This window comes from Bos taurus, chromosome 18 (assembly GCF_002263795.3).
Source record: "Bos taurus isolate L1 Dominette 01449 registration number 42190680 breed Hereford chromosome 18, ARS-UCD2.0, whole genome shotgun sequence".
NCBI classification, from domain to species: Eukaryota; Metazoa; Chordata; class Mammalia; order Artiodactyla; family Bovidae; genus Bos; species Bos taurus.
The window spans coordinates 26,085,414-26,099,003 of NC_037345.1; the positions used below are offsets into that span (position 1 = coordinate 26,085,414).

A 13,590-nucleotide genomic window follows, 5' to 3' on the forward strand; every position below is an offset into this window, starting at 1 on the left:
ATGGTGAAAGTCACTCAGTCACGTCCGCGTCTTTGTGACCCCATGGACTATACAGTCCATGGAATTCTCCAAGCCAGAATACTGGAGTGGGTAGCCTTTCCCTTCTCTAGGGGATCTTCTCAACCCAGGGATGGAACCCAGGTCTCCCACATTGCAGGAGGATTCTTTACCAGCTGAGCCACGGGGAAGCCCAAGAATACTGCAGTGGGTAAGCCTATCCCTTCTCCAGGGGATCTTCCCCACCCTGGAATTGAACCTGGGTCTCCCACATTGCGGGCTGATTCTTTACCAACTGAGCTATCAGGAAAGCCCAGGCAACTCATCTAAGCTACTACATTCCTCAGTTTCCGGATCTGTAAGAGGAAGAGAACAACACCAACTTCATAAGACTGTTTTGAGGGTGAAATGAGTTGATGACTATAAAGTGGTGTGAACCACAACACTGTCACCACCATTACTTCAGGTTGCAACAGTTAGTTTAGGGGCTGTCTCCTCATTTAACCAGGAGCTCCTTGACGAACTGAATGGTCTGCTCCATACATTCCCCCCATGATACTCAGGATCATATACTAATATGATCAATGCCTATTTAGAAATGTCTTGAGTTTATACCCATTTAATAATCAGCCAAGTTTTTCCTTTCCAGGAATGCAGATTATTGGTATCCGAGAGAAGCTGCAGTGAGTATGTATGAAGGTCCAGATGGTGAACAGAGTAGAGGCCTCACAGTGAGGTGGAAGAAGGAAGGCACTCCTGCCAATTCAATGAACTTTAGGGGTCTCAATTTCTCCATTTGGAAATCGAGAATAGATACTATTACAAGGTTGTTGAAAGGATTTTTATAAACTATGCTCAACGTGGTGCCAAGGGTATTAGTAACTGCTGAGCAAACAGCTGTTATTATCATCGTTTTAAGAATACTGTTGAAAAAGTAAACACGAATGCGCCTAGGTATCTAGTCCAAGGCCAGCGATTTCGCTTTGGTCTGCTCTGGGCTGGCCGAAGCGCTGGACTGGGCCTCGGGAAGCCCCGCCCCTCCACTACCGCGTCGGGTCGCCCTGGCAACGCACTGCTTGGTCGCAGCCCGCAGCCCGAGAGACGCGGTCGCTGGTCCCAGGCGCTCTTGGCCACAACCCGGTATTGACCAGAGTAGCTTCGGCAGTGATGACGGACGACGACTCTGAGACTTCTGCCTCGGAAACACAGGCCCAGGAAGAGAGCGATCTGCCTGTTTTCCAGTTGTGTGGGCTGGTGGAAGAGCTCAGGTACCCGCCAGCCGGATTCTGAGGGTGGTCCCTACTCAGTGTGTGGGCTCCGAGGTTGGTCCAGCATGGAGATACTCCCAAGTCCACGCTGAACACTGAGGAAACTGAGACCCGCGCCCCACCCCCCACCCCCCACCCCCCCTCCACCCCCACCCCCCACCCCCCCCCTCTCCACCCCACCACCAAAAAGTGGTAAAGGCGCCTACCTTTGCTCTTTATTCCCGTGTCTCCACCTTCAGGGGACTAACAAGCCACTGATGGAGACAAAGATGCGAAGCCTAGAGGGTAATTGGTGAAGCTAGAGCTTCAGCCTGGTGGGTCTGTCTGGTGCCACGCTGTGTGCTTAGCCACTTCTCTATTGTGCGATGACAGCTTGGACCAGGTGACCTCTAAGTCCCTTTCCAATGCTAAGATTCTATAATAAAATTAAGATGGAAGCAGATAGAAGGGAGGCTACTGAGATACTTTTAGTATGAAGCAACATACCTAAACCAGAGTATAAGTATAGAAGTGAACAGCAAAGAAGGACTAGCCCAATTTTCTATATTTTTAGCAATCTGTTTTAATATCTACTATGGCAAGTAAATTGGATATCAAGTTCTATGAGGTAATTGAGGTTAGTTGTACAACTTACTGATTTCACATAGAACACCCTGGCCTGGGAGTTGAATAGCTGTTACTGCAAAATGTTTATAAATAGTTTAGGTCAGAATTGAGGTATTATTACTAAAACAGCTACAATCTTGAGTGCTTATTATGCACCAAGTATTTTGCACATATGAACTAATATAATGACAAAATAACCCTAGTAAGATGGTGAGGAAACAGACACAGAAGTTAAGACTTTCTTACAGTCACACAGCTAGTCAGTGGTAGAGCTAAAATTAAGACTCAGATTGCACTATTGTATGTAAATTACATAACTAATAAGAACCTACTGTATAGCACAGAGAAATCTATTCAATGCTCTGTAATGACCTATATGGGAATAGAATAAAAAAGAATGGGTATATGTATATCTATAACTGAGTTTGCTGTAAGCAGAAACTAACACAGCTTTGTAAGTCAACTGTATTCCAATAAAAAATTAATTAAAAAAAAGACTTTGGTGCAACTCCACAGCCTACACTGGGAACATGACATATGCTGAAAAAGAAAGATGCTTTGATGTATCAGGCTTTTCTGTTGAATCTTTCCCACTAATATTAAAATTCAGCCAAACAGGATTTTCAACACAGTAAACAGATGTTTAGCTCAATAACATATGAAAATATCAAAGCTGTTCTCTCTCTTATATACACTTACATACATATGTGTGTATTATATTGTTGCTGTTCAGTCTATAAGTTGTGTCGGACTTCTTTTGTGACCCCATGGAACAGAAGGAGCCTGGCGGGCTATAGTCCATGAGTGCATACTAAGTCGATTCAGTCATGTCCGACTCTTTGCGACCCTACAGTCCATAGGGAATTTCCCAGGCAAGACTACTAGAGGGAGTTGCCATTTCCTTCCCCAGAGGATCCTCCCCACCCAGGAATTGCACTCACATTTCCTGCACTGGCTTATGGGTTCTTTACCATTGATGTATTATGTGAAAGTGAAAGTTGCTCAGTCATGTCTGACTCTGCGACACCATGAACTATATAATCCATGGGATTCTCCAGGCCAGAATACTGGAGTAGGTAGCCTTTTCCTTCTCCAGGGCATCTTCCCAACCCAGGGATCGAACTCAGGTCTCCCACATTGCAGCAAATTCTTTACCAACTGAGCCACCAGGGAAGCCCTATACACTCATATGTAACATACGGGTATGTTATATAAGTTGAAAGGGTCACAATCTTGGCATATACAGGATAAACTAGCTTTGTCATCTCTAATGTTTAAAAACCATCTGTTCAAAGTCTTTTATAATAGACTTCTAGAGAATAATACTTCATCCACTGGGTGGCTGGAAATAAAAGAACTGAGAAATATAAACCAAAGTAAACCTCTGAAGATTGTGGATGTGTGTAACTTCAAGAATTCTGTAGTGGACTTCCCTGGTGGTCCAGTGGTTAAGAATATCCCTGCCAATGCAGGGGACACAGTTTTGATCCCTGGTCTGGGAAGATTCCGGGGAAGGCAATGGCACCCCACTCCAGTACTCTTGCCTGGAAAATCCCATGGACGGAGGAGCCTGGTAGGCTGCAGTCCATGGGGTTTCGAAGAGTCGGACACGACTGAGCGGCTTCCCTTTCACTTTTCACTTTCATGCATTGGAGCAGGAAATGGCAACCCACTTCAGTGTTCTTGCCTGGAGAATCCCAGGGACGGGGGAGCCTGGTGGGCTTCCGTCTATGGGGTCGCACAGAGTCGGACACGACTTAAGCGACTTAGCAGCAGCAGCAGCAGCTGGGAAGATTCTGTATGCCACGGAGCAGTTAAACCTGTGCGCCACAACTACGGAGCCTGTGCTCAGGAGCCCGAAAGCCACAATTACTGCTGTGCACCTAGAGCCTGTGCTTTGCAACAAGAGAAGCCAAGGCAGTCAGAAGCCTATGTACCACAACTGGAGAGAAGCCCCTTGCTGCAACTAGAGAAAGCCTGTTTGCAGCAACAAAGACCCAGTGCGGCCAAAAGTAAAATTTAAAAATAAAATATTAAGTATTAATTCAGAAGGATTTTCACAAATTGGTTAGAAGATACTTGAAGATGAAACTTGTACCAATTTTCAGTATATAGGCATATCTCATTTTATTGCATTTTGCTTTATTGTACTTTACAGACATTGTGTTTTTTACAAAACAAAGGTTTGTGGCAACTCTGCATTGAGCAAGCATATTGATGCTATTTTTTCCAACATCATTTGCTCATTTTGTGTCTCTGTCACATTTCCATGGTTTTTTGAAATATTTCAAGCTTTTTCTTTATATTATTATATTTGTTATGGTGATTTGTGGTCACTGATTTTTGATGCTACTATTGCAAAGATTATGACCTGCTGAAAGCTCAGATGATGGTTAGTGTTTTTTAGCAATAAAGCATTGTTAATTAAAGTATGTACTTTTTTTAGACGTAATGGCATGCACACTTAGTAGACTACAGTATAATGTAAACATAATTTTAATGCACCAAAAAACCAAAAAATTCATTTGACTCACTTTATTGCACTATTCACTTGATTGCAGTTGTTCGAAACTGAATCCATTATATCCCCAATGTATGCCTGTAATCCTAGTGCTCTGAACTTTATGGCTCATTGCTGCTGCTGCTAAGTCGCTTCAGTCGTGTCCGACTCTGTGCGACCCCATAGACGGCAGCCCACCAGGCTCCCCCGTCCCTGGGATTCTCTAGGCAAGAACACTGGAGTGAGTTGCCATTTCCTTCTCCAGTGCATGAAAGTGAAAAGTGAAAGTGAAGTTGCTCAGTCGTGTCCGACTCTTCGAAACCCCATGGACTGCAGCCCACCAGGCTCCTCCGTCCATGGGATTTTCCAGGCAAGAGTACTGGCGTGGGGTGCCATTGCCTTCTCCTTATGGCTCATTAGATGTATATTAAAAAAATATATAGAATATGTAAATAGCATTTACTGTGAGCCAGGCACTGTCCCAGAGTCTTTGCTTTCCTTATCACAACCCTCAAAGATAGGTGCTATTATTATTCCCATTTTACAGATGAGGAAAGCGAGGCACCAGAAGTTAAGTATCTTACAAGGTCATACAAAGCTGCTGCTTTGCTGCTAAGTCGCTTCAGTCGTGTCTGACCCTGTGCGACCCCATAGACGGCAGCCCACCAGGCTCCCCCATCCCTGGGATTCTCCAGGCAAGAACACTGCTAGCAAGTGTTAAATACTAGGTACTTGGGATTTAAACTCCAGTTGGTGGAACTTTCTCAAGGGCACCCTCTGTTTTGCAGCTATGGAAACTCTGCTCTCAAAACTGAGACGGAGATGTTTGAAAAATATTATAATAAACTGGAGCTCAAGGATCAGCGACCTCCACGATTATCAGAAATCAAAATAACAGGAGCAGAAATTGCACAGGTATGCAAGGGAGATCTAAGAATTCTTTAAAGCTCTTTGCCCCTTTAGATGCAAGTAGCATTTGTTATCTGCCTTTGCTGTGCCCTTCTTGGCCAAGTGGCATATGACTTTCTCCCTGTTCTAATTTTGGTTCTTTTCCCTCCAAGGTTTCTCTTTAGATTAGGATTGACATATATATACTACCATGTGTAAAATAGATTGCTAGCAGGAATCTGCTGTATAGCACAGGGAGCTCAGCTCAGTGCTCTGTGATGAACTAGAGGGGTGGGGTGGAAAGGGTGAGAGAGAAGCCCAAGAGGGAGGGGATACATGTATACACATAACTGATTCACTTCATTGTACAGCAGAAACTAACACAATATTATAAAGCAATTATACTCCATTGAAAAAAAAAGGAAGCTGACTCAAAAAAAATAGTACATGGTAGGGGTCTATCTTTTGAGGATCAAACAATGCCATCTTCAGGTCCACACATTTCCTGGGTCACCTGCTTTTGACCTTAGGCTTCATTGCCCTGTTGTTGCTGTTCAGTCGATTAGTCGAGTTCTACTCTTTGCGACCCCATGGACTGCAGCATGCCAGGCTTCCCTGTCCTTCACTATCTCCCAGAGTTTGCTCAAACTCATGTCTGTTGAGTTGACGATGTCATCCAACCATGTCAATGCTTAGGAAATCCAACATTTTTGTCTGGTTTTTGCTGAAAACCATGCCCCCCAGTGCATTTTCTCTTTTATATCCAGCTCAGGAAGCACTGAGCTCTTACCCTGACACTGATTTGATTGCTAGTCTATAGCAATTTGCTTTAGTTCAGGGTTTCCCCACACTCAAGACACTTCCCCTTATTTTCAGTTCATTGTCAAGCATAGACCTTTGAAGTATTTTGTGCAGTACCTTAGGTTGACTTGTGAAATGAACATCACCTCAGGCCCAGTGTCCAGCACCATTTATCATGGAGTTGGTTTGCTCTGGCCATCATTCAGCATTATTTCTAGCATGTTCGAGTGGTTGTTTTGATACCCACCTTGGGTTGCTTTCTTACCAGTTCCTACCTGACAATGGCTTTGTACTGCTTGTGTTACAGTTACGAAGCAGGCGTAAATCCAAGTCCCGCATGGGCATGGAACGTGTGATGGGCCTCAGTGTGGACCAAAAATTGGAACTTGTGCAAAAGGAGCTGGAAGACACAAAGGATGAGATCAGGCACATGAGAGCGAACGCTGAGCGCGACCTACAGCATCACGAGGTAGACCTTCCAGTGGGCCGTCCTCCCTGGGCTCCCCGCTTCTGCCTCGGCAAGAAGTATCTTTAGTATGTTCATATGATTGTAGGTGCTTTGAGAGAAACACACTCGGATAAAATAAACTGAGGACCTACCTTTAAGGAACTTACCACTTGCCTGAGGGGATATCAAATTTTAAACTTTTGGTCTTTCCTGGTATTCCAGTGTTAAGAATCTGCGTTCCAGTGCAGGGGACACAGGTTCGATCCCTAGTCTGGGAAGATTCCATGGGCCACAGGGCAGCTAAGGCCCTGCGCCACAACTACTGAAGCCTTAGGGCTCCAGAGCCTGTGCTCCATTGAGAAGCCCATTGCACTGCAACTAGAGAGAAACCTCTGCTTGCCGCAACTAGGGAGAGCCCTCATGTAGTAACAAAGACCCAGCACAACTAAAAATAAATAAATAAATAAAATTTAAAAATTTTTTTTAACTCTTTAAGTGAACAATTTCAAAATACACAAATGTAGAGAAGCTAGCACAGTGAACCCTTATGCATTCAACACCCGCACATAGCAGTCATCAACATGTGGCTGCTCTTGTTCCCTCCATAACCCTACCAACTTCCCACTCGTAACTGGCCACTGGGTATTATGAAGGGGATCTTACAGATACTGTTTATCTGTAAATATTTCAATATATGTTTCTAAGATATGGATTCTTTAAAAAAAAACCCGTTATCAATAACCATCAGTTCAGTTCAGTTGCTCAGTCGTGTCCGACTCTCTGAGACCCCATGAACTGCAGCATGCCAGGCCTCCCTGTCCATCACCAACTCCTGGAGTTTACCCAAACTCATGTCCATTGAGTCAGTGATGCCATCCAGCCATAAATGCTCTTAAAAATTCAGAATAATTCCTTAATGATATACAGGGCTTGAGGTTTAAGTCAGTGAGTCGAGTGAAAAATCCCTTGTCACCTTCCATGGGTTGCATCCATGACCATGGTTCACGTCATATGGGAGACCAAGGTGGTCAGTTTTCCAACAGGGAAGAAACATCACTTTCATTTGGTTGCCAATAGGATGAAGTTGCTGGCTTGCATTTGATAGCCATCTTGTATGAAAAAAATAGATGTTTCTGTTCTATTTCTAATTTTTTTCCATTTCTAATGAAGGCATCATATTCATTTCCTTGAAAGGGACAGATAGTGAACTCATGTCTCCATTAATAGAACCATCTCTATGGCATAAACCTCTCCTGCCCTTCCCCCTCTCTCCTCCTTTCTCTTTCCCAACATGCTGCATTGAATTCCAACATGTTAAAGGAGCTCAGGATGTGGTAGCATTGTCCTCACATGCTGAACTATGTGATTAAACATAACGGTGTGGGTTAGAGTGGTCAGAGAAGACATGTTGGGGAGGTAGGGCTGGACATAGGACTTGACATGTGAAGAATGACGGCAATTGTTTAAGGAATAGGAAAACAAGGGCACCCTAAGTAAGGTGAATGACATGAACAAGGAAGTGGAGGTGGGAATGTTCACAGCAAGTTCATAACCCTGAGGAGGTTGGTGTGGTTAGAGAAGAACGTGCTTTGAGGGATGTATTAGGAAATCAGGTTGAGTAGGCAGAGGGGTTTCTCTCTGATGCCTTAGAAAGCAGGACCGCAGTGAGGATAATTGAGCAGGAGAGTTATGTATCAGTTCATTTCAGTTGCTCAGTTGTGTCTGACTCTTTGCAACCCCATAGACTGCAGCACGGCAGGTTTCCCTGTCCATCACCAACTCCTGGAGCTTACCCAAACTCACGTCCATCGCATCAGTGATGCCATCCAACTATCTCATCCTCTGTCGTCCCCTTCTCCTCTCACCTTCAATCTTTCCCAGCATCAGGGTCTTTTCCAATGAGTCAGTTCTTCAGATCAGGTGGCCAAAGTATTGGAGTTTCAGCTTCAACATCAGTCCTTCCAATCAGTATTCAGGACTTATTTCCTTTAGGATTGACAGGTTGGATCTCCTTGCAGTCCAAGGAACTCTCAAGACTCTTCTTCAACACCACAGTTCAAAAGCATCAATTCTTCGGTGCTCAGCTTTCTTTGTAGTCCAACTCTCATGACCACTTGAAAAACCATAGCCTTGACTAGATGGACCTTTGTGGGCAAAGTAATATCTCTGCTTTTTATATGCTGTCTAGGTTGGTCATAACTTTTCTTCCAAGGAGTGTTGGGGGCCAGAGTGAGGTACTCCGCCCATGGCAAAGGTCATGAGGAAGGAGGCTCGACATACGCAAAGGCGGGATCGAGCCTCAGGAGTCCCCCTGGAACTCCTCGAGCATCTACCCCCATAACCAGAGCCTGCCTACTTTACTACTTTGTGCTCACCTACACCTCTGACTTTACGGGGGGCTGTCCCCCACCACCTCTTTCGGAGAAGGAGTTAACCTAGAGCTCCAGTCAATAAAAACTCTTGGGTGTGACAAGAGTGTTTTAACCTACAAACTCCTCTGAAGGTTCTCTAGCCTGCCTGACAGGCTCGTCCGGCCACATGTGATTGCTCACAGCCTCCCAACCGTGAGAGGCACAAGATGCTTTAAACCCTCTAAAAACGGGTTCTTTAGAGAAGTTAGAAAACTATTAGTATAAGTATAACGGGCTAATTAGAAATTGTGTTGGTGAAGGGTTTTTCATTTGTTGAGCCAATGTTTGTTGCTAAGTCTCCATATCCCCTGCCCTTACACACATTAATGAATATATAGAATTAACCTTTGATATTAATCACGTTAGACCTTAGGCTAAGTAAATTCTTTCCTTAACTAAAACCCACTACACCCTCACCCTGTAGGAATGTAACTTTATTTGGGTGGCGTCTGTTTTGAGAATAATCAGCCCTGGAGAAATAAGTGTCCTGATTGACTGACCGCTGTCACAAGGAGAGGGTCGTAAATTGTCAGCAGGCCCCCCTGGCCAGAAGATGATGTAACACCCCTAAGACCTCTGTATACATTTGTGTGAAGCACCTGACTTTAATAAAAGTCAGGACTGCTGTCCCCACGTGACTTTTGTATAACATCTCAGTGTATAAAAACAGACTCTGGAAAATAAAGAATTGGATCAGTTTCTCGAAATACTGGTCTCCCCATGTCGCTCTCTTTCTCACTCTGGCTGAGTCTCCATCTGGAGCGCGGAACCCACCATGCTTACTAATTATGCCTGGGCTTCTAAGATCCGACCGGGGAGGCCTCAGTGTCTCCTCTCCTTCGGGAGAACGGAAGGACGCCTGCGGCCTACGTAAGTGGTGCAAGCTTCTTGTCTTGAAGTTTTATTGGTCTCCCGCGTAAACCAAGCTACTCAGCCTCTTTTCTCCACTGAATTTTTCTACTGAGCTATCCTTATTCTATTACTCTTTATATCTTTAATTAATACCTAATTGAAGCTATCGTATCCTGATCCTCGCCTATGCCGTCTCTCCTTCGAATACCCTGGATCAGCCGGGGCTGGTCCCCGGCAGGTGTGGCGCCCAACGTGGGGCCATCTTTTAATTTCATGGCTGCAGTCACCATGTGCAGTGATTTTGGAGCCCCCCAAAATAAAGTCTCTCACTGTTTACCCATCTGTTTGCCATGAAGTGATGGGACCAGATGCCATGATCTTAGTTTCCTGAGTGTTGAGTTTTAAACCAGCTTTTTCACTCTCCACTTTCACTTTCATCAAGAAGCTTTTTAGTTCCTCTTCACTTTCTGCCATAAGGGTGGTGTCATCTGCATATCTGAGGTTATTGATATTTCTCCTGGCAATCTTGATTCCAGCTTGTGCTTCTTCCAGCCCAGCGTTTCTCATGATGTACTCTGCATATAAGTTAAATAAGCAGGGTGACAATATACAGCCTTGACATACTCCTTTCCCGATTTGGAACCAGTCCGTTGTTCCATGTCCAGTTCTAACTGTTGCTTCCTGGCCTGCATATAGATTTCTCAGGAGGCAGGTCAGGTGGTCTGGTATTCCCATCTCTTTCAGAATTTTCCACAGTTTATTGTGATCCACACAGTCAAAGGCTTTGGCATAGTCAATAAAGCAGAAGTAGATGTTTTTCTGGAACTCTCTTGCTTTTTCAATGATCCAGCGGATGTTGGCGATTTGATCTCTGGTTGCTCTGCTGCTGCTAAGTCACTTCAGTTGTGTCCAACTCTGTGTGACCCCATAGATGGAAGCCCACCAGGCTCCCCCGTCCCTGGGATTCTCCAGGCAAGAACACTGGAGTGGGTTGCCATTTCCTTCTCCAATGCATGAAAGTGAAAAGTGAAATAAAGTCGCTCAGTTGTATCCAACTCTTAGTGATCCCATGGACTGCAGCCTACCAGGCTTCTCTGTCCATGGGATTTTCCAGGCAAGAATACTGGAGTGGGGTGCCATCACCTTCTCTGTTGCTCTGCCTTTTCTAAATCCAGCTTGAACATCTGCAAGTTCATGGTTCATGTCCTGTTGAAGCCTGGCTTGGAGAATTTTGAGCATTACTTTGCTAGTGTGTAAGATGAGTACAATTATTCAGTAGTTTGAGCATTCTTTGGCATTGCCTTTCTTTGGGATTGGAATGAAAACTGACCTTTTCCAGTCTTGTGACCACTGCTGAGTTTTCCAAATTTTCTGGCATATTGGGTGCAGCACTTTAACAGCATCATCTTTCAGGATTTGAAATAGTTCAACTGGAATTCCATCACCTCCACTAGCTTTGTTTGTAGTGATGCTTCCTGAGGCCCACTTGACTTTGCATTCCAGGATGTCTGGCTGTAGGTGAGTGATCACACCATCGTGATTATCTGGGTCATGAAGATCTTTTTTGTACAGTTCTTCTGTGGATTCTTGCCACCTCTTCTTAATATCTTCTGCTTCTGTTAGGTCCATACCATTTCTGGTATGGTATACCTAACACAATCTAAAGATTGTGCCCATCTTTGCATGAAATATTCCTTTGGTATCTCTAATTCTTTTGAAGAGATCTCTAGTTTTTCCCATTCTATTGTTTTACTCTATTTCTTTGCATTGATCACTGAGGGAGACTACTTTCTTATCTCTCCTTGCTATTCTTTGGAACTCTGCATTCAAATGGGTATATCTTTCCTTTTTCCTTTGCCTTTTGCTTCTGTTCTTTTCTCAGCTATTTGTGAGGCCTCTTCAGACAACCATTTTGCCTTTTTACATTTCTTTTTCTTAGGGATGGTCTTGCTCCCTGTCTCCTGTACAATGTCACAAACCTCATCCATAGTTCTTCAGGCACCGTCTATCATATCTAATCCCTTGAATCTAGTCACTTCTACTGTATAGTTGTAAGAGATTTGATTTAGGTCATACCTGAATGGTTTAGTGGTTTTCCCTACTTTCTTCAATTTCAGTCTGAATTTGGCAATAAGGAGTTCCTGATCTGAGCCACAGTCAGCTCCCTGTCTTGTTTTTGCTGACTGTATAGAGCTTCTCTATCTTTGGCTGCAAAGAATATAATCAATCTGATTTCAGTATTGACCATCTGGTGATGTCCAAGTGTAGAGTCTTCTCTTGTGTTGTTGGAAGTGGGTGTTTGCTATGACCAGTGTGTTCTCTTGGCAAAACTCTATTAGCCTTTGCCCTGCTTCATTCTGTACTCCAAGGCCAAATTTGCCTGTTACTCCAGATATCTCTTGACTTCCTACTTTTGCATTCCAGTAATGTATAGAAAGTAGCATTTAAGGTGGATAGATGTTCTGGCCTGTGAGATTTATAGGGAGGGAGGAGGCTATGGCCAGATGCTGGCCAGCAAAGGAAGATGCTTTTGGACCTTGGTGCCCAGTGAAAGAGCCTGATCAAAGATGATTTGCTCTGTGGCTACTCATTTTATTCTTTAAAATAATATCTTCATGTTTGCATTTTTAAATTTAAAGATAATCTCTGTTGTAGCAAAATTTAAACATGCAGGTAAGCTAAAAGAGAAACATTTGAAAACATCCACCAAGAGATAATTACTGTTGGTTCCTGTATTTGTCTCCTAGAGTTTAGATTTCCTATGTATATGTGAATGTCTTTATAAAAAGGTATCATATTATTTTGTGAACTGTGTTTTTCACTTACAGTGTATTGTATTTCACTTACAGTGTCTTTCTGTATCAATACATAGATTCGTTATTACTTTTTTTTTTTTCAAATTATAAAAGTACATAGTAAGAGTACTTCTCTGCCTCCCTCCTAGTCCATCTTTCCAGATACAGCTGTGGTTATTGTTTTGGCATATAACCTTCCAGATATTATATGTGTGTATATATATATATATGATATGGTATATATATGCTATATGATATACATATATATATGATATGGTGATATATGATAGATATTAGTGTTATAATTTTAATGATAAATAACATTTCAGATAAGGAAATACATATTTCTGGAGATACTCGAGGCCCTTTTTTGTTTGTTCTTCCCCTTTATATATATAGATTCTGTAACTTTTTTGAGGCATGCTTTTTAATAACAAGGTTCATATGGTCCCATTTGTATCTTCAGGGTATCTTTCTAAGACTAAGAAGAAACGTTAGGCATTGGGACCCAAATAGGCCTGAGACCTTAGGTTTCCTTAGATGTATATCTCCTTGAGAAGTTTTGCAAACTGTCCTCTCTTTGCACTGACTCCCCCAGGCTATCATCGAGGAAGCTGAAATTCGATGGACCGAAGTCCAGAAGGAAGTGCATGACTTTGAAAAAGATATTCTAAAGACCATATCCAAGAAGAAAGGGAGTATTTTGGCCACTCAGAAAGTGATGAAGTACATTGAGGACATGAATCGTCGGCGAGTGAGTTGGCAGGTGGTTAGAGCTTAGAGAGGGGAATACTTTCATGGAACGATGACACAGAAGTGGTCCACGTGAGGCTGCCCCACTCCGTTTGGTCCACCATAACTCTTGCCCACATATGAACATTTTTTGTGTCCCTCAAGGCGTGTGTGTCTTAAAATGCAAGTTTATCAAAGCCAAAATCAAACAGGCAGAATGGATATTCATAGTTATCTCAGATCAGCTTCTTCCTTTTAATTTTCTTGTTTGTTTCAAGACCTGCTGTCTTCT

At 43.4% G+C, this 13,590-nt stretch overlaps 1 protein-coding gene across 4 annotated transcripts in view; it reads left to right on the top strand.

Moving 5' to 3' along the window:
- Positions 1 to 1,050: 1,050 nt before the first annotated feature.
- The window catches only part of CCDC113 (coiled-coil domain containing 113), a 33,463-nt gene continuing 20,923 nt past the window's right edge, over positions 1,051 to 13,590 (top strand). The window contains exons 1-4 of one of the 4 annotated variants that reach the window (XM_005218627.5): positions 1,051 to 1,265; positions 5,160 to 5,286; positions 6,368 to 6,529; positions 13,165 to 13,320. In XM_005218627.5, the coding sequence (XP_005218684.1) occupies positions 1,165 to 1,265; positions 5,160 to 5,286; positions 6,368 to 6,529; positions 13,165 to 13,320 (546 nt within the window). In that variant the 5' untranslated portion in view covers positions 1,051 to 1,164. Of the gene's footprint in view, positions 1,266 to 5,159; positions 5,287 to 6,367; positions 6,530 to 13,164; positions 13,333 to 13,590 lie in introns of all 4 variants that reach the window. The other 3 variants (XM_005218625.5, XM_005218626.5, NM_001075910.2) reach the window with 3 other exon arrangements.